The sequence below is a fragment of the Vigna angularis genome, chromosome 2 (assembly GCF_016808095.1).
Source record: "Vigna angularis cultivar LongXiaoDou No.4 chromosome 2, ASM1680809v1, whole genome shotgun sequence".
Lineage (NCBI taxonomy): Eukaryota > Viridiplantae > Streptophyta > Magnoliopsida > Fabales > Fabaceae > Vigna > Vigna angularis.
The window spans coordinates 853,381-877,488 of NC_068971.1; the positions used below are offsets into that span (position 1 = coordinate 853,381).

The following is a 24,108-nucleotide window of genomic DNA, read 5'->3' on the forward strand; positions in this document are numbered from 1 at the left end:
ATATCAGACTCAAACAAAGGAAAAAAATGAAAAGCCTTGATTTCCTCTAACAATCATTGGATTCAAAGGACCACATGGTACCAATTGACAGGCAACATAGAAAGAAACAAAAGTTGGTTGAGTTGCATGATCAATTAACGAGAAAAGGAACAAAATGATGAAGTGAAAGTCATTGAGGAGTGACTAGGCCATGTATCTTTATGTCCAATACTTCTGAACAAATCTGCCCCATTGTGTGATAGAAAGACAAGAGCTCTGACAACTGTTCCACTGACATTTTCCTCATCACTCCTCTTGCCATCTTTTCCCTTTCCTCATTCAGTTTCACTCTCTCTTTGTATGATCTTGCATTTCTAACCGTTGCACCCATTTGCTTTAGCCTGTTCTCTTGCTGCACACTCAAGGCTGTGTTCGACTGCAAAATTCATCAATCAATACACAGAAAAACAAAAAACTGATAACTTTCATATTCCTTGCACAAACAAAAATGATTCACCAATAACAGAGAAAAAGGAAATGTATGCATTTCATAGGTACTTTATAACTGATCACTGTTCACGAGGTTTTATATACATATATCCTCACTTGCTTGAGTGGCAATTAGATAAAGTTGTATCTAAATTCTGTCCTTATTCTAAATGAACCGAAAAGTTGAGAAAAATAGTTTAATTGTGCAACTCAGTACCTCAAGAAACTCTGCTCCAATTTCAAGTTCAGAGTCTCTGGGGGAATTGGTTCCACGACCAGCGTTGTAGAGGTTTTTGGCAAGTGAGAAACTACGCACTATAATCTTCCTTTTGTTTTCCATTTCCTTATTAAGCTTAACAGGCTTTTGGACTGTTGTTAAGCTGTTCAACTTCTTCTGATAAGCAACAACCGCCTTTACAAATTCCTGCACTTTCAATGAAATTGCAAATGTTAAATCAACTATAGCCAATATATGGACCAATAACATTCAACAGACCTCGAAAAAAAGTGATGTATTTTCAAACCTTATAAGCAAAGGGGCATCCTGGGTAATCAAACTCCTCCGAATCAGGCTTCCTCATACGCTCAGGGTGAAATTGCAATCCCATAATGAACTTACCCTCATCTGGATTATAAGCATCAGGGTCATAAAACCCTTCAATCAATCCATCAGGTGCAAAGGCCATTGGAACAAAACGCTGTGCCAATCTCTTCACCCCTTGATGGTGATAGCTATTAACCCAAATATCCATTTTTCCATCTTCTAAAGAATCCTTAAACCAATGATGCAAAGGGGTGTCCTCAACCACTTCCACATCGTGCCTATGCCCATCATAATCGTCATAGTTTATATGCATCACCCGTTTATTCTCTGGACACTTGATTGAAAGCTCTTTCCCTATGTCCTGGTAAAGGGTACCCCCACATGCTACATTAAGAATTTGTGAGCCCCTGCAGATTCCCAAATAGGGAATGTTCCTCTCCAGGCATAGCTTCGCCAGGCTCAACTCAATCGAGTCTTTTTCTTTATCAATGGCCGTGTCACTCACATGGAGCCTTCTAATCTCTTCCAATTCCTCTTGTGAAAGGCCCGAGGTATCTTCTTCGTACCAAGAGGGATCAATGTCCTCCCCTTCGCACAGAAGCACGCCATGGATTGGCTCAAAGCTATCCAACAACATGTGCACCCCAGAAACACGAGGAACAATCACGGGCACGGCGCCATACCCTACTATAAGATCCAGGTGATATTCACCTGAAAAAAAAAATCACGTAATAACAAATTTTATCATGTTAATTTCCTTACATTATTGAAAAATAATTAAGAAATTGAATACATTATTCATACAAGAACAATTTTTTGACCACTCCCAATTGCACCGAAGCAGATTTGATTGAAACACGAAAGAAAAAGATGGAAACATAACCTACCGACGAAATCAACGAACTTGTTCTTGCGAACGCTTCGTCTAGAGACAATGAGAACACGAGGGAGAATGACGGAGAGATCGGTGGACATTGGTGCGACGATGGAGATTTGATAACGGCTACGATGCGTATATTCTGTAGGAAAAGGTGAGGGCTTTTTGGGCACAATATTTATAAACGATGGTATTAGAAATATGGATAAGGATGAGGAGTAGGATTAGGTTTTGGAATTGATAATTAATGAGCGTTGATGAAACCGTGGATTTCGTTAGATACAGCTGACAGGGCCTGCAAGAGATATATACTGAGATAAACAACGTTGGAGCGCAGAAAAACAAGCAAACTTTTTCGTGCCTCCGCGTATGATCGACGTTTTCACAGCTTTCGATTTCGTTTTGTTCTTCTCATGTATTATAAATAGGTTGCTAGCCACCAATTAGTTTTTACACGTTGGTTCTAAATAAAAATTCTATCTGTTGACCGTTGACTTAAATTTTGGAGGCTTTTGATTTGATAAGATCAGAATTATCCTTACTTTTTTAAAAATATATGCACGTTAGCTTTTATAGTTAATATTTTAAATTGTATTTTTATTACCTGATAAATGGTTATGGATTGATATATAGTAAAATAAAATAATATATCATATTCTTCCTAATGATTTCATATCCCTTATCTTATTTTGTGTAACTGTCAAATAATAGTATGCTAGTAACACTACAAGAAAAAAAAAACTCATTTTTATACCATTAAAATACGTAGGTAAGTTAAAAATCCGTAGGTAATAAAATGTTATTTATAGATTACTTATGAACAAAAAATTATAAATAAAATAATCGTGAGTAAATTACATATGAAGCTTAGATAGAAAATAATTTAATTTTTACGAATTTGAGAAAAATGAATGAGGGAGCACAATAACATGCAAGACACTTGGCTACTATTTTAGTAACTAAAGAGCAACGTGGCACTTTGGTGGGTCAAACATTGAATTGGGGTTATAAGTTCTATATAAATAGCATGAGTTGATTATTAATATTAATATTAATAAGCTGAGAATATGAAGAACTTATCAAGTTTTGGTACATTAATTGGAATAAAAATAATAATAATATTTTAATGCATAAAATTTTTTATATTCATTTAATATTATTTATCATTATATTTTTTCTTTTTTGTATGTATCATTAAAATAAAATGCTCTTTGTAGTCTTTGCTTTAATCATAATTATATGCCATTTGAGTGATGTTCAGTTCACAGCGTAATAAGGTTGACCGTGATGCAACGAAGAGAAAAAAACAACCTATGCGTACGTTAGCAATTAGAAGTGCAATTGGGATACGATACAATTTGCTTCGTCACTGCCTACGCAATAACTTCATCCAATTAGTAATTAATTTCATAATTAAAGACTGTAATTGTTGGCCATCATAGTATCAAATAATAAATTTAGATGCTCAAAATAGGATAAGATTATATTTTGAATTGAAATTTAAGTACAAATTTTGAATTATTAATTAATTGATTGATGTAATAGTTAATTTCTATCGTCATCACTGATCTTCAAATTTAGAAGATATAATTAATTTCTAAATCATTTATAGATTTAAATATTTTTAATTAAAATTTGTTAAAAAAACTGATTATATTAAGTGATGTGAGTGTAGTCTATTTGATTTTGTAGTCTTAAAAGTACAATAATGTACTAAACATCAAGTTTTAGAATTTTTTACTAAATATTTCTTTTATTATTTAAATTTGTATTGTGTTTAAAATTATAAATTTAATTAAACGGTCATATAATTTCACTTGAGGTAAAATTAAATGATGGAGACTCAATAAAAAATGAAAATATTTTAGATACTTAATATTATAACAAATTGTAATATAAGTTTATTGAAAATATTCTAATAAATAGATATTAAAAAAATTAATCATAACTAATAAGTAATGGAAACTAAATTTTTTTAATATAATTATAATCTAATTATGAATATAGCAAAGCAATCATTTATCAATTATATTTTAAGACATTTTAAATGAAATCTTAGCAAAAAGAATGTTAATTGATCAACTATATTGACCAGGAATTAATATAGTATGAGGCTTGGAAAAGCGTTTATCTTGAAATAGAATCAAAGAAATGAGAAAAAAGCAAAAATGAGATTAAATAAAACTCTCAAACTATATAGTAGAAAGATAAATGATTATTTAAAAACAAAAATTGATAAAAGTAAAGAAATTGATGATAACATATATAAATACACATGTTTTAATTTAATCAAATGCTACAAAATTAAACATAAGTCACTCGGTATCCATTTGATATGGAGAACAAGGTGAGTTTGGTGTGAAATTATTTGGGATGGATACTTATGAAATATTAAAATTTATATAATTATGAAATATTGGAATTATATGATTATAAAATATTAGGTGTAATACAATTATGTAATGTGAGATATCATATATAAGTCCTATATTTATTGAAAAAACAATTTACGTTACTGTGTTTAAAGATTTTTGTTTTGTTGAGAGGCTAAGGCAAAGAAGGTCTGTACAGTGAAAATTAGCGTAGATGACAAAAAGATTTTCAACAATGATATTTAATTTATTAGGTATGTAATTGAAAGTAATATTATAGATATTTAAAATAAAACCCAAGCATACCTAAGAATTATTATATAAAAGTATGTTTTAATTTTCAATACTAATATAAACAATTCAATGATAAAATATATATATAAATATATATATAAGTTGGTTATTTAAAGTTAAGGGCAACAGATAATAAAAAGCTAAAAAGTGTTTTTGTATTCTCTACTTTTAAATTGATGAATTATTTTATATATTTTTTTCAAAATATTTTATTTTATTATTTTTTTATACGTATATTTAGTGATATTTTTTATTGTCATGAAGTTGAGGTAATAACTAAATTCGTATAATTTTATAAAATTAATTCATCAATGTGTAATATAAAAATCAAAATAAAGTTTCTGAAAAATATGGGAATCAGAAACATATTTTTCTCATAAGAAATCGACTTCGTAAATATTTTCTTAAACAAATAAGAAACATTTAGGAATAATAATAATAATAATAATAATAATAATAATAATAATAATAATAATAATAATAATAACTCAAGTAGAGATGGCAACGGATCGGGTCCTACCCATACTCGTCGAATAAAATCGTATTTACTACTCGATCCGTTACCCGTCGGATACCCGTTTAAAAAATACTCACGGATATTTTAAAACTTATAAGTATCTGTAGATACCCACAAAAAAAAATATTTAATACATGTTAAAAATAAAATTTAAATAAAAATACAAATATATATATATATATAATATAATATAAATTAAATTAAATGTAAATTAAAATTTAATTTTGATAAAATTTAAACTAATAAAATATAATTTTATTTTATTTTTAATTAAATTTAATTAAAAAATATATAATTATTTATTTTTTAATTTTTTACGGATAACGGATACCCGCGAGGCGGATAGTATATTATCCGTATCCAACTTATGTAGAAGCGAATATTAAAATACCCGCTACCCGTTATCCACAGATAATCATTATCCGTCGTAAATTTTAACTATAAATACCCGTATCCGCAGGTAAAATTGTCAATTCTAAACTCAAGGTTTACACGAAAGTGGAACGAAGCTTCATTGTATTAAATTTTCAGCATACATAAATATCTTATATATTATAATAAATTATACGCTGATCCATAATAAAAGATTTATTTCATCTATTGTTTATTTTATCTTTTCGTACACTGAAATTTTTTATTTAATAGAAAAATCTGATTAAAAATTACTTAGATGAAACTGTCTCTATCACGATCAAATGCACTATCTTCATCATCATTTCTATGCAATCATCACATTTTACATTGTTTGTTAATATTTCTATTTTTAATTATCATATATTAATTATTATCATTCTTATTTTTATACGAATTATTTTCATCACACTGACATAGGTTTTATTAATCATTATTACCATCATTCTTGTTTTTTTTATAATTCTTGTATTATTAATATCTTTTCACCGTTAATGTAATTACCACCAATACTATATTAACATTATCTTCATTATGAAAAACACCACCATGATCTGTTTTTAATCATAATTTTATCATTCTATATATCTCACAATAATGTTTATTATGCTTTTATCAAATATTTTTCTATTTATTTTGATTTTCTCATCATCATACCGTATCTTAAATATAAAATTAACTTTGGAAGTGTCGGTAAAAAATACTGTCAACAATACTCCCAAACATTTGAAAACGTAATACTAATTTGATATATGATGCTCAATAATTATATAAAATGTGTCAAAATATAACAATTGTCATCATAATTAAAAACGTTAAAGTAGAATGTAAAGTTAACAAATTTATAAAATGTAATAAGACTAAAGAAAACGAATAATAGAAGTTGAATTTAGGGAAATGGATTAGTAGTCTAGAAAATGGAAAAAAGACAGTTTAGATTTCTATTGCAAAATAGTGTTTATATTTATTATCTGATTATCTTCAGACTAAATTATTTGACATAAATGATCAAATAATCAAGAAAATACACTTTATTTTATTATGAACGTGAAATGATGCATGAAAATGATAATGTTAAAAAAGATAATGATATTTTGACAACATTTTAATATCATCTATATGTTATTGGTCTATGTTGGTATTTATGATTATTATTATTGATTGTGGAATAATTTTTAATCAATCACAGAATAACACATAATGTTAAAATGTTATTAAAAAAATATTGTTAAAATATGATGGTGCAAGTAAAATTAATTTTATTTTATTTTTATATCTATAAGGCAGTTTTGTTTGTCACTTGGAAAATCTTTATAATTTTTAAAACATATAAATTAAATTCTTAGAAGAAAAAATTGTATTAAAATGTCTGAGCCCGGGTTCGAACCGGGGACCTCTAGTGTGTGAGACTAGCGTGATAACCAACTACACCACCCAGACAATTCCAAGCTTGTGCCTCGTACCCATACATTTCATAAATATATCTTTTGATCATTGTGTAAATTTTTCAGAAGTTTTTTAAACAGATATCTTAATTCCATATTTAAACTAAAATATTATATCTCTAATATTAGTTTTTGAAGACTTCAAATTGCTAAAATCTAATTATATAAAACGGTTTTATATCCAGAGACATAATTAAAAAAAAACACTGAAAAGATCAAATATCCTATCAAGACAATTTAATTTAATAACTTAATTATATAAACATTTTTAATTAATAAGTGTAACATCCCAAAAATACAGTAAACACCATATAATAGAATTGATTACATTTAACAGTAAAACAGTGCAGTCTTTACATAAAGATGCGAGGTTCAAAAAGTCGAACGGCTTAAAGTACAAAATTTAATATAGCCAGCGGTAATCCAAGGTTCTAATACTAACGGTTACACAAACAACAACTGAACTTTCAAAGGCTAAACAGAAACTAAGACTACCACCTGTCGAGCACTCTAGGGCTCGACCTTAACCTCTACTTCAACCAGATTGGCGTCCTCCAAATTTTCTTCTTCCAGTAATTCTTCAAGTGGCGCCTCACCATCTGCTCACATCCACACGGATGATCATTGCATTGACAAGACGGACGTACATAACCAGTAGACAACACAAGGAAATTGCAAGGGTAAGCTTAGGTAATTTAATTCATACAACCAACATACTTTAACATATGCAATCAATCATACAATTCATACGGCAATATATATCTATATATCCAAGCGTATAATAACTCATTCAAACTCTCACAATTAACGACCGTCCGGACTGTATGAATCCATGTAACCGCAGGCGTCCTTGCACCCGAGTGGTGTAGTAACTGTATTATACTCGACAGCTGCCACTCGAGGTTAGTCCGTTTCTTACGTCGCCCATGTTAACTTATGGACTAAGGACCTCCTGCCATTCCCACACATGACTACCCCCTTCTACGTGAAGATGAGTATCACAGAATATCAGGATGGACCAGCCATCAGCGATTTTACCATGGTCATACTTACATAACTTATCACATTTAGATCATGGAGACGTTCCTCCTTGGAACACTCGTACGAATTTCACAAACATTTATTCATCTCATATAATGTTCATCATTCCAAAATAAAGTAATACCGACTACCAGATAGATGAACGACCTATATTAACACGGTACTCGACACTGTCGGTCGACACAGATGGATGATCTGTTTTACCAAGGGTGCTCGACAATGTTGGTCGACACAAATGAAGGATATGTATTACAAAGATGCTCGACGCTGTTGATCGACACAGATGGATGATCTGTATTACAAGGATGTTCGACACTGTCGGTCGACTCAGATGGATGATCTGTTTTACAAGGATGCTCGACACTATTGGTCGACACAGATAAAAGATCTGTATTATTAAGGACGCTCGACACTATTGGTCGACACAGATGAAAGATCTGTATTATCAAGGACGCTCGACACTATTGGTCGACACAGATGAAAGATCTGTATTATCAATGACGCTCGACACTATTGGTCGACAAAGATGAAAGATCTGTATTATCAATGACGCTCGACACTGTTGGTCGACACAGATGAAGGATCTGCATTATCAAGGACGCTCGACACTGTCGGTCGACACAGATGAAGGATCTGTATTATCAAGGATTTTTCCAGAAAAGAGTAAGAGCGCTTGGTGTAAGACCGAGCACTACCCAATACGATTACTATGTGTAAGATCGACACTGTTCATTATGAGCTCTAAGTAAAAGACCTACATAGCTCATGCTCGACCAGAATCCTTCCCAAATGAAAGTATTCCAATTCAAAGAAGTTTACTGGAACACCAAACGGTCGAGAACCGTTTAATGTCGGACATACGTTATCACATAGGGAAGTTGATATTCAAGTTTCACTTACGTTCATTGCTTCTAAGCATGTATATTTCATATTCACACGTATTACCCATATCATACATTTCAACCAACATATATCATGTTCATGCAGTACAGCAACGTTCGATCATGCATACTCAACCAATATACACCTCATACTTATGATCATATACCAACAATCAAATAACACAGTTCATTCTTCATGCGACACACGTAATGTTCATACAGTACAAGACAAACATAAGAATTAAATTTAATAAGCTTCCCTTACCTGGATAGCAGTGTACGCCCAAAATGCAAGGGTTTAGTTCGACCTCTAACAGCGTTCTACCCTCAGGTTTCGCTCAACAACTTTCACTTAATCTAAAACACCAGAAATCAGAAACAACTCAGACCTGTAACCCGTGCATGCAACCAGAACTTGGGTTCGCATGAAACTAAATGGTCGAATGGTTAGAGACGAGAACTTACCAGCTCAGATCCCAATTTTGTTCGGTCCAGAATGACGCTCACGTCTTAGGGAACGTTTCTACGGTTCAGAAACATGATCGGAGAAGAAGGTGATGAGTTACAGTAGAGAGAAGGTGAACTGGTTCTAAAGAGAAGGTAGAGAAGAAGAAAAGTCAGAGTTTTGGTAAGGAAGAAAGTGAATGCAGAGAGTAGAGTAGACTTTTCTAAGATTCAATTTTTGCTCCACAGTCGAGGACGAACGTCCCCTCTTCAGCCGACACCTATTTTCCACTAACTGGTTTCTGACTTCCCTCGGCATGACACCTGGCGTCCGTTGTTGAAGTGTCGCGTTCTCAAAGTAACACACAAACTGCACTGCGCTCCTTACTCCAGACTCCATGCAGCATGACACCTGGCGTCCGTAGGTGAAGTGTCACGCTTTGCGGTTGCCACGTACGTTGTTGAGGTGTCTCGTTCTCCAGCTGCCACGCGTACTCCAGCGTATGTTATTTTCGAGGGTCTGACAATAAGGAACAATTCAATGATTTTATTAGAGTGTAAGTGTAGTTTGTAATTAAATCATATTGATAACTCCTATAATATGATTGACAACTGCTATTAGAAAGTTAAAAGTTAAACACGTTATTAATCATTTTTATCGAAAATTTCACACGGTAATTAGATAAATTGATTTCATACTATATATAATATATAAATTAATGTAAATTTCACGTTGCAAAGTAAATTAAAGTAGATTTAAAATCTATTTCTTAAATATTTTAAGAATGAAAATGATTAATTATATGCCACTCTGAACATCAGTAGTTCTTTATTTATAGCAGTGAAGACAGATATAGATGATTCCTGGTGAATACAACATGTATACTAGTAGTGTATACACCATATTCAGCTGTAGAACTCTTACAACACGTCCAAAGACAGCAACGTATAATACGACAGAAACGTAGAGTGACAGCGTATGCAAGCTTAACTTATACACAGAAAGCATGAGTATAAATTAAACCGTGTTATTAAATTTGTCTGCGTATTTAGCACTTTGGGTAGGGAACCCCACAAGTACTAAGGACCTTTTTGGCATTAGGAGAATTGACATACTGCTTAAGGGCAGGGTTTTTGAGGTAACCACATAAGCATGGTTTTTGCTCGTTCAGCTTCGCACAGCAAGTAGATGAGGGTGGAGAGCTGGAAGTGATTGCCGGAATACACGGTGTTAACTGGGATGCGGAGCAAGCAGCCTGAGCCAGAGGTCCCACGTCGATCAGAAGTAGTGCCACAAGCACCACTGCAGACACAACGGACTTTTTCATCGTCATCTTGCTAAAAGGAGAACACAACAGAAGAAGAAAAAAGGTTGATTTGTTAATGGTGAACTGAGTGACTGACACTGAAAAATGTGGCAGTGGAAGAGTTATATATATAAGAAGTGAAGAAGAGAAAGTGGTGGTGTGGTTAGTGGTTTGTGGTTTCGTTTCAATTAATAATGATGGATTGTATATCGGTGGGAAGTGAATGGGAATGACCCCACAACATTAATGGAAGGGGCGTTGGGATGATATTTCTCAGAATTATTTTGCATTAACGCCACCGCAGATTTCGTGGCATTCAGTAGTGGTTTCTGTGTAATCATACTACTATAACATTAACCTTAATTTCAATGCAATGGACCCTACATGTTTCATAAGTACTATGAAAAATCAAACACTCAGATCTATACTTCATGTATTTCCGATGTGGGATTCGTAAGTAATTTTTTTATGGTTATTTATTTCAGATATTGTTTGGTATATAGATTTTTTTACGGGTAATGTTAATATCTTGTTAATGACGAGTTAAATTTACAATTTTTTTTGTTCTTTTTTTTAACTTTTAGCTTAATATCACTTTTGGTTTTGTAAATTTTATTTAAATTAAAATTATTTTTTCGATTGAATTTGATTTCTAATTTTATAATTTATATTCAATTTAGCATTTTTTTATAATGAATGATAGAACCAAATTGAATATAAATTATGAGATTATTATATTAAAAAAATAAGTTTTATATTAAATAAAATTAACAAATATATTAATCAAAAGTGATATTAAGCTTTAATTTTATTAAATTAATTTTATAACTTTTAAGTATTCTTAAAATAGAATTTGATATCTTTTAGTTTTCGTTTTGAATTTTTTGCTTTTAAGAAAATGTTGTAGGGGTTTATGCTTGAAGTAAGTTAACTTTTACACGGAATCAAACTTTGCTATGCTAATTAGAGGGAGCGTTTATGATTAGATTAAAAGTTATACTTGATAGGAAATTTATAGTTTGAAAACGTAACCGTTAAATCATCATAATTCGAGGATAACTTAACCTATCTTATCTTTCTCTGTCACAAAAGAATTTATTCTACACCATTTTTATCATTCTTTTATATTATCATATAATACTATATTTAGAAACTATAGAAGAGTATTTCGTTTTACATATTATTACAATAGAAACTTCTCTTTTATTTTTTAAGGCAACACCTTTTAAGACAGTAGTCAGATAAAAATGTGTTTATTAAATTACGTACTGGCGATTTGAAGAGGAAAAACAAAAATTTAAACAGAAAATTTAAATAATTTGTAGTTCTATTATCTATTTTATTCCTTATTTGAAGATGATACACTCGGAACCTTTTTTTAATGAAGAATCTTTCTTAGTTAAATATACATTCTTCTTGAATTTTATTGCTTCTCTAAAGTTTAATTATTATTGATAATTAATTGGTTAAATTAGTCATTTAATTTCAATTCTTGTTAGAAAGTTAAATTGATCTTCACTTAGGTTTTCGTTTTAATTAAGTTTCAAATTAAGTTAAAATACTCCGATCATATCCTAATGTTAAAATCGATTGAATAATAAATATACTTATTTGGTGATTGATATGTACATGACATAAAAAAATGTCAAATTTTGTTTGATAATAATGAATCATGATATTTTAGTAATTTTTTTTAATAATTTTTTAATAATAGACTATGTCTCACTATTTTATTGATCTGTATATTTGAAATAGACCAATCACACACTATCACATAGATTGTTTTCAAAAAGTTTTCAAAAAGATTGTTAAAGGAACATTTTTTATAATAATATTAACAAAAAATGTGAAACCCTCGTTACAGGATATTCTTCCTCTATCTCTGTCTCGTTGTCACCACTTTTTAGGTGAGTTTAATATTTATATCTTTAATTTATTTATGAATGTATTTTTTTTTACTCGATTGAGTATTTATTTTTTAAAATAATCTCAATTAAGTTTTTATTTTTATAAATAAAACCTAATGTAATTTTTTTCTTTAAATTAACTTTAATGCTTTTTGAAAGTATCATGTGTCAATATTAAGTTATTTTTCATTTTGAAGAATTCATATATTAATATAAAATATGTTCAATGGTAAAAGATGATTTAAATTTTGCACTAATAAAAATAAATTTTGATACTAACACTTCCAAATAATATTACATCAATTTAATAAGAAAATGTTGTATTAAATGTTTTTTTAAAAAAATAACATCAAAATTGAATTAAAAACTAATAAAAAAACTAAAATGAATGAAAAGATGAAACCAAATTACTATTTTAAGATAAAATAAATAAATATATATATATATATATATATAAATTAGTTTAATAAATATAAGTGTATTTATGAAGAAGACAGGGAAGTTGTTAGCCGTTAGACGTTGCTGTGAGGATTAGTTATAGATACTGTGCTTCCGATTAAGCTATTCAATTTTAGAAAACGATATTAATGTGTGCATGAATACGTGTACCATGCCAGGGGCCTGGGCCCCAGGATTTTTTTTAAAAAGATACAAAAATTGGTTATATGTTTGATAATTCGTTTTCGAGTTTGTATAGATAAATAAGCGAGTAAATTATAACTAAGCTTTATTATAATAAGACAAAAATATATATGAAATATGACTTGTAAATAAATCAATGAATAAATTATAAAATTATAGGAAAATGCATATCTAGTAACAATATGTTGTGTTGTCGGTGAAGGGTGAAAATGATCTAGAAGAGAAAGATATTGCATGAAGGAAGCATCACTATAAAGTGAGGACGAAATTAATTTAATAACCAAAAAGATATGTTGTTTGGTATACCTTGTAAAAACTATATGAACTTTAATTGAATCAATTTTAAATAACTTCCAGATTTGAATATGTTTTAATAATTAAAAGTATAACAATGATAAAAGTATTATTCTAGTTTTACTTCTATTATTTTCAAACAGTTTTTTTAATTTTTATTGCTAACTATGGTAAGATTAAAGCTAAAAAAGAAAGGAAAAATAATAACTAATATAATTAAAGTATAAAATATTTCAAATTAAAATAATTATAATTTTAAACACATAATTTCATTAAGTAATATATCTTTTATTTAATATAAATAAGGTGATTATATATATTTTTTAAGTCTTTCATATAATTTGCTTTCAGTATTGTATTTTTATAAAGTAAATTCTTTTTTACTTAGAGCTTATAAATTATTTATTTTTACCTTAATTTTTGATATTATAATATTTAATAATTATAAAATAAATGTTGAATATATCATAAACAAAGGTTTTATCTGTAAAGATAAAAATAAGAAAATATGTTTGAACTTTTTGAATCAATAATTATCATATATTAAAATTGTATATAACATAAAAAAATACCAGTCTTTCTTTTTATCCTTACACAATTCAAAACTAATACAAAATATTTGACTTGAATATACTGTAAATCCTTACAAATATTGTCCAATCTAAAAAAAATCATCTTAATGTTTATGTTTAATTAACGTTTTAGTTACATTTTCTTCTTGTCTTCTTTCTTGGCTGTTTTGGAGGCTAAACCGACACCAAATTACATTACCAAATTGAGTTGTCCAAACATAAACGCAATTATCATTAGGATCAGCTTCGCAATGAGTCACAAGTTCTTCTAAGCACAATTTCGTTCAACAAAAAGAAACTAAAGTGAAATTGTTTCTAACCTTGTGTATTAACCATCAAACAATACGCCGAGAGAACCAGTTGAGTTCTTAGAAAGTTCTTTCTCTATCCATATAAGAAATTAAGAGTTCTCTCCCATTCCTTAAAATATCAGTACAAAATCAAACATCAGTCATACGATAATTCATTGAATAATTCACAAATCTACCGTGCTCATTCAAATCTCTCCGGTCCCTGACACATGGCCTAATAAATTCATAGTAGATCATTACACAGCAAAAATACAACAATCCTGCAGTAAAATATTTATCTATATTTTCCCCTTCTATCTAAAGAAAAGAATGAAAAATATTTTGTTTTTTTATGTAGAAATGACTATAATATTTAGGAAACAACAGTGTTCAATCTTACCTATTGGGAGAAATCTTAGTTGTTGTTTGTAAATTACCATGCAGAAATACAACTTATTGATTGTGACCTTCCTCTGGAGCCTTTGCCTTGCCACGAAGCATCTCGCTGAAATTACCCATCATGATGCGCTTAAATCTAGTGTCTTCTACCGGCAGTGGTGAAGCGGCTTTGGGAGATACGGTAGCTTCTGATGAAAGCTCTGCGGTTTCTTTCTTTCCGAGTAACCCACCCTCACCAAAGAAGCTGGTGACTGATGATGGAAGGCCAATATGAGCCCCCATCACCTTACTAATAGTCTCAAAAGTTCCTCCTGATCTATCCTTCATAATAATTTCAAGGGCCTCTTTGTGTGCTGGATCCAGTGCATCTGGGTCTTTCAAGAGATTCTGTATAGCAGGCAGGAAGGAATCCCGAACACCGTTTGCAGGAAGATCTACAAGAGAAGCAATGAGATGTAAAGAATCAGTAAAACAATTTTTCCATGGAAAATTAAAAGTCGTATGCTAGCTCAAGGGTGTAAATGAGTCCGCTCTCAGGAGTTTGGGCTTGACTTGTAGAAAACAAAGTTGCTTAAACTTGACTAATTTGCTTAAAGAAGTCAAATTTAAAGGTTTCGGCAAAAAGAATTAACAAATGGAATTAATATTTTAAATTTCATACAAAAATATTTTGCCATTTCTTATATACCCCCTGTCTTTCATATTAATTATATTTCTCATATACAATCAAAATAGAACAAGTTTTATTTTATAAATTGTCAAACAAAACAAGACAAATGGAATATATGAAAAAAATCTAGTAATCTTGAAATAAGTAGACTGTGTTAGAGATTATCTTTATACCTAAAACACTATGTCAACAATAAAAATAGCTAAATAGTGTTTGTGGACACAAGATTAGTAGAATTTTTAAGTGAAACCTGTAGCATCGAGAGCTCGGATTGCCTCACAAAATGCATTGGCTCGCTCCCGCCGACGCATCAAATCACTTGCTGAGTTTGGCGTAGCTGTAAGTTGGGAAATCTTGGACAAAAGATGTATGTCAAGTTAAAGAGAAACAGCAAAAATTCAGAGATCTTGGAAGCCAACAAAATACGAGAAACTAGGTAAATGAGACTATGGTTGACACCAAGCACTTTTTCCAACCATAATTTATTTAGAAACAAGGTTAAGGATATAATCTCTAAGTCTTTCAGTTGTATGTGGTACCGCAACCACCAATGCGCGAATAACAGCAATTGTAGCTTCATGGGAACCATCTTCAAGAAAAGCATCCATTTGAACGCGTATCTTGTCAACAATCTAGAAGATATTTTATTTGATCAGCAATTTGAAACGAGGAGCATGACATCATAATTTAATCAGAAAACAGGGAGAAATATTAGTAATGATTACCATCTCATTTTTGAAGTGTTGAGCCACAGCACCAAATGCATCTATGCTAGCATACTTAACATTTAGATTTTGGTCAGATCCAAGAGTAACTAGGGCAGGCAAAACATGAGTTGAAGCAACCTTTGCATCAATGTATGGCACCTACGAATGAATACCGCAGTGTTAGTTTTGGCAATTGTATGAGATGCAACCAGGTGTTAAGGAAGCATAAGCTTACAATAACTTTCAACAGCTTAGCAGCATTTATTTTCATGCTCGCATTTGAGCTGACAACCATCTCCCATAGTATATTAACTATCATTCCATGGTTTTCTTCATATATGCTGCCTTACACAGAATGCTCATTAAGAGTGTTGGAAAACAATACAATAAATTTTAAGAATGTTTATGGTGCTAAAATCATACCAAATGAAGCGGATAGCATTAATAATCTCAGGAATGTGCTTGGCTGATGGATTATGCACGGAATTATCTTCAAGTAGCAGCTTCCTCAAATATTTAGCTAATTGTTCATGTTTTCCAGGAGCACCCAAAACCCCAGCCAATAGAAGGGGAAGGACACACATTGTAGAGAGCCTAGCGGCGACAGCAGATCTTGGTCTCAAACCTGCAAGTGAAAAGTCAAATACATAGTAATTATGTCAAAACAATCACAAATATATCGAATTATCAAATACCTCTAACTTTTGAATGGATGGAAGTGGGTAAAAATGCCAAATCGGCATCATCTCCAATTGCTATTAAAAATACCGGTAGCATTATGCATGTATTATAGGAATCCCCAAAACTTTCAGAAACAACTATCAGAAACTGCATTCAAAATGAGTAATGTAAGTAAAAGGTCAGAAATAACTATAATCAAACTTTGATAAGAAGTCTTGCAAAATAATTAATTATAAAACTTCAAAAGAGAGGTAAGTGACCTTTGAAATTCGACTTCTTAAATTATCTTCTTTCTGAGGTAACAGGCAAGCTAGTTGTATCAAATTAGGAAAACACTCAACATGCATCCATTCAAAGGCATCCCATTCAACTTGCCCCCTAAGAAAAATGGGAATCATTCAGGATCAGTAACAGTTTAGACAGTGCAGTCATACAAAGTTTATCCTCAGCAGTGTATGGAATTGTGATAGGCATGTCCTGAAGAATGCATAATAGCATAAAGATTTCAACATGAATCACTCAGATGGCAGGATGTGACATAAAGATTATAGGTCATTGGCATAAGCCTTCCTAGCTAAGCTTACCTAGCATACAATTCAAGCAAAGCAGTAGGCAACACAGCTTGGGTCGTTTCTGGAGTGGATGAAAAGGGGCATGTCTCAATTACTTTCTTGTGCACCAAAGCTAGCAATTCTGTCAGCATTCTCAAAAGAATATCTATATTCCAGCGTTCTCTTTCACCCAAGACTCGAAGATTTGACTCAACAGATCCTTCAACCCCAGAAAGAGGTGGGCAACGCTGCAGATTGGGACAATGATTTCCACTTTAGAAATATAGTACTAATCAAGAATGAAATGCTTAGTAACAAGGGTGCAATGACATTACAAAGTCAAACAAATACCAGGGCCGAGTTTGTAATATGAGAAAGCAAAACTCTCAAAACATGATCTAATTTGTTTCCCCACTTCAAAACTGCAGGAACCAATTCCGTAAGAGCAGTTTCCACCACCACTCCTGATAGGTCGCACACCAATTGAAACATCATATCCTCCACCTATACAGAAAAAATAAAGACTTGGAGCAACTTTTAATCTTTATTATAATTATTATTCTTTTTCTTTTTAGAAATTACTGTCATATTATGGTAATGGTAAAAGGCTCCATTCCCTAGACCATGTCTTGACAACCTGTTCTAGAGCTTACATTGTAGCCAAGTCTCAAGTCAGAAACCTTCTCCATGATTGCCTCGAAGCAAATATAGTGAGGCTGACCTTGAAATATTTATCTATGTTTGGAAAAAGTGGAAGAAGCATGGCCAGATTACGAGCAGCAGCCTCACGAACTACACTAGCAGAATCTTCTATTAGTTGCTGTACAATGGATAAAATAAGAGAATCTCGAATCTCTGGCCGTACAAAATCTGCAAGCTCTCCACATGATTGAGCAACAAGCAGTCTACGCTCCTCATACGTGTGACTGATCTAAAAATCATAATAATTAAAAAATTGAAAACCTTGCTCCAAATTCAGAATGGCAAAGAGTAGGTTGAAAATTGAGGCTACAATATACTTGTTCCCAACACTGCGGAAGCAATTCTGTTTCTGTTCTCATCTCTCCAACATTTTTTGCAAGGCTGACACATGCCTGAAACAGCAACGGTGAAATTCAAAATTGCACTCAATCATTCATTGGAACAAGTTAAGAAAAAATCAGAACATACATCCATTATTATTCGTCTTTGTTGTTCATCAGGACGCTTTATTAAATTAAACAATGTGTGGGTCAAAGAATCTCGAGTGCTGCTATCTGGGTGACGCTCAATTGCACACATTATTAGGGGAAGGAGCTCCTGCAACCAAATAAAACTGATGCAGCCAATATTGTACAGTAAACAAGTTAAATAAAGGTATGGAGAAGAAGCAAACCTCTCTATGGTTGATCAAGACATAAGGAACAATTTTAGGCAAAGCATCTGCAAGTATCTGAATGGTTCCTAAACCCTGTTAAAATTCAAATATATATATAAGAAAAATAAATAATGAAATTACATAATAACTTAGTCAAAGAATTCTTCCGTTGGTAAAAATTTAGTCATGTCGACTCTTCCTCTCTTTTTTTTTTTTTGTATAAATTATCTTAATAATTTTCAGAGTTGCTATAGAACTGGCAATTGAGACCAGCAACAGTATTCCTAGTTCACCCTTTTTAACATGAACAAGTCCTAAGTCCTGACCAAAACTTAACATCATTTATTCAGGCTAACTAATTCAAAAAGGTAAGCAATATGAAACCAATAATGATGTTTAAGGATTTCCCCAAATCAAGAGTACAATGAACTTACGGTCCTTTCGGATATTGCTTCATCATTCACACTGTCTGATTTTACAAGTAAGCTGCTATCCACTGCTTGTAGCCCAACATTTTGTTCAGAGACGTTTTTTATATTTTCAACAGCACTGTTTGTATCTGCAGGATGAAATAGCTCAGGCAATGTATCCTCATGTTTATCGGCATACTGATTAAGAGTCTGAACAACTGGTGATTGAGCATTTCCGTTGTGCTCAACACCCAAATCCACATCAACCCTGTTAGAAACTTCACCTCGGTCTTCATGAATCTCAACTACTTTATCATCAGTCGGCAAATTTCCACTTTCAGAACCAACAAAATTTTCTGATTCAGGAGCTTTTATGTTTTTTTCCTTCAACCATTCATTTTCCTTCTGCAATTTCTTAATTTCTTCCTTGTACTTCTCCAGAGATTCAGATTGAACATTATCAGTGTCACTGACAACTAGATTATTTCCCAAGTGAGACCCTTCCATATGCATTTTCAGGGATGTGATCTCAGCTCTGCAATCATTGAGTTCCTTTCTTTGGTGCTCCAAGGATTGCTTCAAAACGTGCACCTGAAAAGTTAAATTATTAGATCAATATCTTTATTTGAAAATATAGATATTGTTTGTAAGCTTCTTTTAAATATAAGAAGGCATTACCTGGTTCTCTTTGTCTTTAAGATCCTTCTGCATTGCATCCAAGGACTTAGTTACCGTTACTATTTGAGCATCTGCCAAATCTTTGTTCTTCGACAAGTTCTCCTTTTCTTGATTTAGACTCTTATTTGCATTCAGCAACGTTTCATTTTCTCTAAGTAGGGAAAATTTTTCCTGCATTAGCATCCATGTTTGATTCAGCAGAAACAGTGACTTGCAATGAACATTATAGGATTAATTCGGTAAAAATATTTACCTAAATCTTCAAAAGAACAAATAAAAGTCAATTCAAAATAACCAATGCCTCCAAAATATAAAGAGAATAAATTTAAAATCCATGCAGACTGATCAATTCAACTTGAAAATCAATCATTTAGTTAGATGAGAAGTTACACCAACCATGTACCTTTGAAAACCTAACAGCATTTGGGATAGTTGGTCCACGACAGATAACATATAGAATTCATGTATTAGAGAAAACCCTGCGATGTTTGAAACCTCAAGTTTGAAAGTTTGGATTATAGTTTCAAAACTCTGACAAATCATAAAAATAAGTACACGAGTTGTAAACACATGCCCCACTCATACTAATTTTAACCATAAACTAATTATACCAGCCGTATCATTTAAACACCAACCATCAGCAGAAACTAACATAATTAAAGAAGAAAGAAAAGGCACACATAAACCTACAAATTCATGGTACATGATATAAAACCCACAAAACTTAAGATTAAAAAATCAAGCAGAGCATAGCAATAAAATATATCAGACAATTTCTCAGCATCATTTTTTCTTGATTAAAATCTCAGCACCAGTTAGCATGCAATGACAAACATTCTGATACAATCACAATAAAAAAATTACCTCAGCAGCCTCTGATGTTGATGAAAGATAGTGATAATAATAATGGCGTAAGGCATCAGGTACAGATGCCGGTGTGTTGTGCCAATTGTCCAAATCCTGGTCTGTAACCTACAGCAACAGTTACAGCAGATCAAATTAGTGCTAAAGTTAGGCCTAAGAAATGCCCAGGCAATCAAAATGTGGCATACTGACTTTTCATAAACATGTCCACCACATATGATTAGAAACTCTCGTTCTGAGTACTCTATAAAACATCTTCTTTCTTTATCCTTCTTCCCTCTCTAAATTCAACAAGATCTTTGACATATACCACACACACACAATATCAATCCTATATTATTATTCCGAATCTCTCTTCTCCTTTGCCATTAAGTCTTTGAAGGAATATATCATAACACATTATTGTTGGACACATCTTGAAGGAACATAAAAAAAAAAGAACACAAATCTCCTTTAGCTTCCGTTTTAGTTTCTTGGGGGAAACACAGATAAAACGGGACATTCAATGAAAAGGAGATAAAATGACAAAAATATTCCATCATAAAGTAAAAGAAAATAAAACCAAAAGAACAAGAAACACAAAACAGGACCCATAAATCTCAATGAAATTGCAACCTCATCTAGCTAGTCGTTTCAAGTTACTTTTGGGTTTCATTTTATTCCCTTATATAGCATATGGATAAGACTGCTGCCCTCTGATTTTTATACCCATTGGTTAAGTTTAATAGGAAAAGTTTAGTGTAGAACCATCATTTTAATTCATAATGTGACTGAGACTAATTCCTCATGCCTCATGGTCCATAACAAAGCAACTACAGTTGCTGCCAGTGTCACCACTTTTTTCCCAATTACAAACCAAAAAAGGTAAAGGACAAAAAAGTCCAAAACTGAAGTCCTACGAAAAGAAAACAGGAAAAACATATTGAGGGAATCACAAAATCACAGAAAGGGGGGAAAAAGTTAATACAGAAGTACCAACCTCTTCATAAAATGTCATTGCAGTAAGACGGTATCCAGCTAAAAGCAAATACTCCTTTATAGCACAGTTAAGATCTTGACGTTCTGTTTCTTTTAATGGACCCAAATCGGTGAAGAAAGATTTCTTCTTTTGTTCAATTTTCTGCCCACCATTCTCTGAAACATCTCCACTCAATTTTGCAGCTGCTTCAAAAAAGAAAAGCATTGAAGAATAAATTAAGAGAAAATCTCAAATATTCCAAGTTGTACTACTTTTTAACAAAAAAGAAGAATTTACAAAAGAGGAGAAATAAAGAAGAGCTGGATGGAGCATGTAAGATATCTCCTACAAAGCCAAATTGCATTATAAGACTAAATGTAGTGGGTGTCAACAAACTATAAATGGGTTTGCTTCTGCAAAATATTGATTTTGGGAAGATATTAACCAAGATTAAATTAGAACTGCTACTCAGTAATGTAGCAGTATTATTTGCAACAGATTTACATGTAGGTAACTGCAAGTCACTCAGTCTTGCGATTACTCCATTTGTTCTTCCAAAACTTGCACCAGCCCACTATTCTTTGTTCCACATGTCATCTACAACCTTTTGAATGCAGACTACCATTTCTTACACAATATGAACACAAATTATTAAGTAACTTCATTGAATACTCTCTCCATGCCAAATCGTGTTATTAGAGGCAGATGGTGAAAAGTCAAAAAACTGTCATAAGTAAAGGCAACCAACACAATCATACATATTTTAATGTAAGGAATGTATGACATTGAAGGCCAATTCAATAACAAAACTTAAAAATAATCAATATCTTGAAAAGAAAAAAAAATACCATTTAGTTCATTAAGGTTTTCTGCCTTCTTCTGCAACTCACTCCTGAGTTTTAAGATGTCTTCTTGAGCCAAACGCAATTCATAATCACTGATAGCTAACTTTTCTACAGCTGCTTCTTTCTCTTCCAACAAAGTTTGAGCATCAGCCACTGCATTGCAAGAATGAAAATCAAGAAGACAGTATATCATAGCTCATAAGTAATGGATAGAATATATATGCTTTACGGAGCTCAACTCCCCGTAGATTGCACAACAGACAAAACCAAAGTCCATATTAACAAAATCAAAAAGTGTATTTCGCATAAAATGAACCGGTACATTCGATATACCAATTTAATCCATACCTAAATGTCACATGTACTTGAGAATGACTTAATTATGATTCTAATCTCCCACAAAAAAGACCGCAATCATTCTTGACCTCTACTTCTGTTTCCTCCATTCCAAATTAAAACTCTCTTCTAATCAACCACGCATATCATTGTTTTCGGTTTTAAAGATCTATTCTAACTCTCAAAAAATTCCACAAGCACAAAATACATATCATTCACTAGTATAAGTTAATAATCCATCCATACATGCATACACACACATACATATTCATATAGTTTACCAGCAACAGAACGAGCCGGCAATCAGAAAACGTAAATTGCAGCAGTGAAGGTGTGTGCCTTACAGAATTCATTTAGAGCAAATTGAAAAGAGCGAAAAACAACCTCGGAGAGAGCTGAGGCGAGAGATTAGATCGGGAGGGAAGAGAGAGGGATCGGAGAAGTACTGTTTGAGGCGAATTGCTTGGTCGTCTCGGCCGTCGTCGAGAAGCTCGTGAAGAAGCTCGAATGCGGTGAGAACGTAATTCTCCTCCAACAGAAAGTTCACCACGCAATTGCACAGCGACGATCTTTCCACGTCCATTTTCTCCTTCTTCCCAATTCCTCAGATCAAAACCCTCTCTCAATCGCTCACTCTCTGATCTGAGGCCATTCAATTGAACACCACACTGTGACTCAGATCGTCTCGTGCTTTCAACTTTCAACACTGTGCTACCGCGCCGAAATCTCACGTGTTTATTTTTCTTTTTATTTTGCTCAACCACCGTAAGCGTGAACTGATAAAAAAATAAAATAAAATAAAAATTAACAGCATTGTAATTCCTTTATCACTGCAATTATATTTATTTTGATTGAACTTTTTTCTCTTCTTGTTTATGATTAATAGTATACACACTCAATTTGTCTGGAAAAATTGTTAGCTCTGCTAAGAGTTTTTGAGTTCTAACGAATGAGGCTATGAAGAAACCTCTGGTTCTCATGATTATAATTTAACATTTTAAAAAAATAAATTGATTTATATTTCAAATTTTAACGTTAAAGAAACCTATACTACATACATTATCTGTTTGTTTAACCTTTCTAGATAAAATATTGAATTAATTTCTTAGGAATAATTCTTAACCAAACATATGTTCTGTATATACGAAAATAATAATCTATCATTATACAGATTAAAAGTTCAGAACCATGACAATGATGGCATTTATTTCTCACAGAATATTTTGTAGTTTAAAAAGAAAGACAAGTCTGTCGGTCTTAACAAGTGGTCATTCTCTGAACTACGTATAAAGTCCTTTACCATTTCTATTGTAGATTTTTGTGGATAATTTATATAAACTAAGGTT

General features: G+C 31.9%; 3 protein-coding genes and 1 non-coding gene across 4 annotated transcripts; all 4 read right to left on the reverse strand.

Annotated features, from left to right (window-relative positions):
* Window positions 1–19: 19 nt before the first annotated feature.
* LOC108321733 (putative glutamine amidotransferase GAT1_2.1) lies at window positions 20–2,257 on the reverse strand. The gene is made up of 4 exons (XM_017553580.2): window positions 1,900–2,257; window positions 993–1,723; window positions 686–892; window positions 20–415 (listed from the first exon to the last, which is right to left on the reverse strand). The coding sequence occupies exons 1-4, from the start codon at window positions 1,985–1,987 to the stop codon at window positions 170–172; spliced, it is 1,272 nt and encodes a 423-aa protein (XP_017409069.2). The 5' UTR covers window positions 1,988–2,257; the 3' UTR covers window positions 20–169.
* Window positions 2,258–6,849: 4,592 nt separating this feature from the next.
* On the reverse strand, window positions 6,850–6,923 carry TRNAV-CAC (transfer RNA valine (anticodon CAC)). Its single transcript has one exon. It is a non-coding gene; the product is annotated as a tRNA-Val (tRNA).
* A 3,163-nt stretch (window positions 6,924–10,086) lies between these two features.
* LOC108321649 (probable non-specific lipid-transfer protein AKCS9) lies at window positions 10,087–10,735 on the reverse strand. Its single transcript, XM_017553468.2, has one exon. It carries the CDS (start codon window positions 10,626–10,628, stop codon window positions 10,344–10,346), a length of 285 nt encoding a protein of 94 aa, XP_017408957.1. The 5' UTR covers window positions 10,629–10,735; the 3' UTR covers window positions 10,087–10,343.
* Window positions 10,736–14,409: 3,674 nt separating this feature from the next.
* LOC108321705 (uncharacterized) lies at window positions 14,410–23,500 on the reverse strand. Its single transcript, XM_052873269.1, has 20 exons — window positions 23,147–23,500; window positions 22,430–22,579; window positions 21,603–21,787; window positions 20,624–20,731; window positions 19,760–19,930; window positions 19,106–19,672; window positions 18,690–18,764; window positions 18,485–18,613; window positions 18,334–18,408; window positions 18,036–18,245; window positions 17,666–17,818; window positions 17,348–17,562; window positions 17,024–17,141; window positions 16,778–16,910; window positions 16,506–16,707; window positions 16,318–16,423; window positions 16,101–16,241; window positions 15,882–16,007; window positions 15,626–15,740; window positions 14,410–15,139 (listed from the first exon to the last, which is right to left on the reverse strand). Exons 1-20 carry the CDS (start codon window positions 23,343–23,345, stop codon window positions 14,760–14,762), a joined length of 3,558 nt encoding a protein of 1,185 aa, XP_052729229.1. The 5' UTR covers window positions 23,346–23,500; the 3' UTR covers window positions 14,410–14,759.
* Window positions 23,501–24,108: the final 608 nt, after the last annotated feature.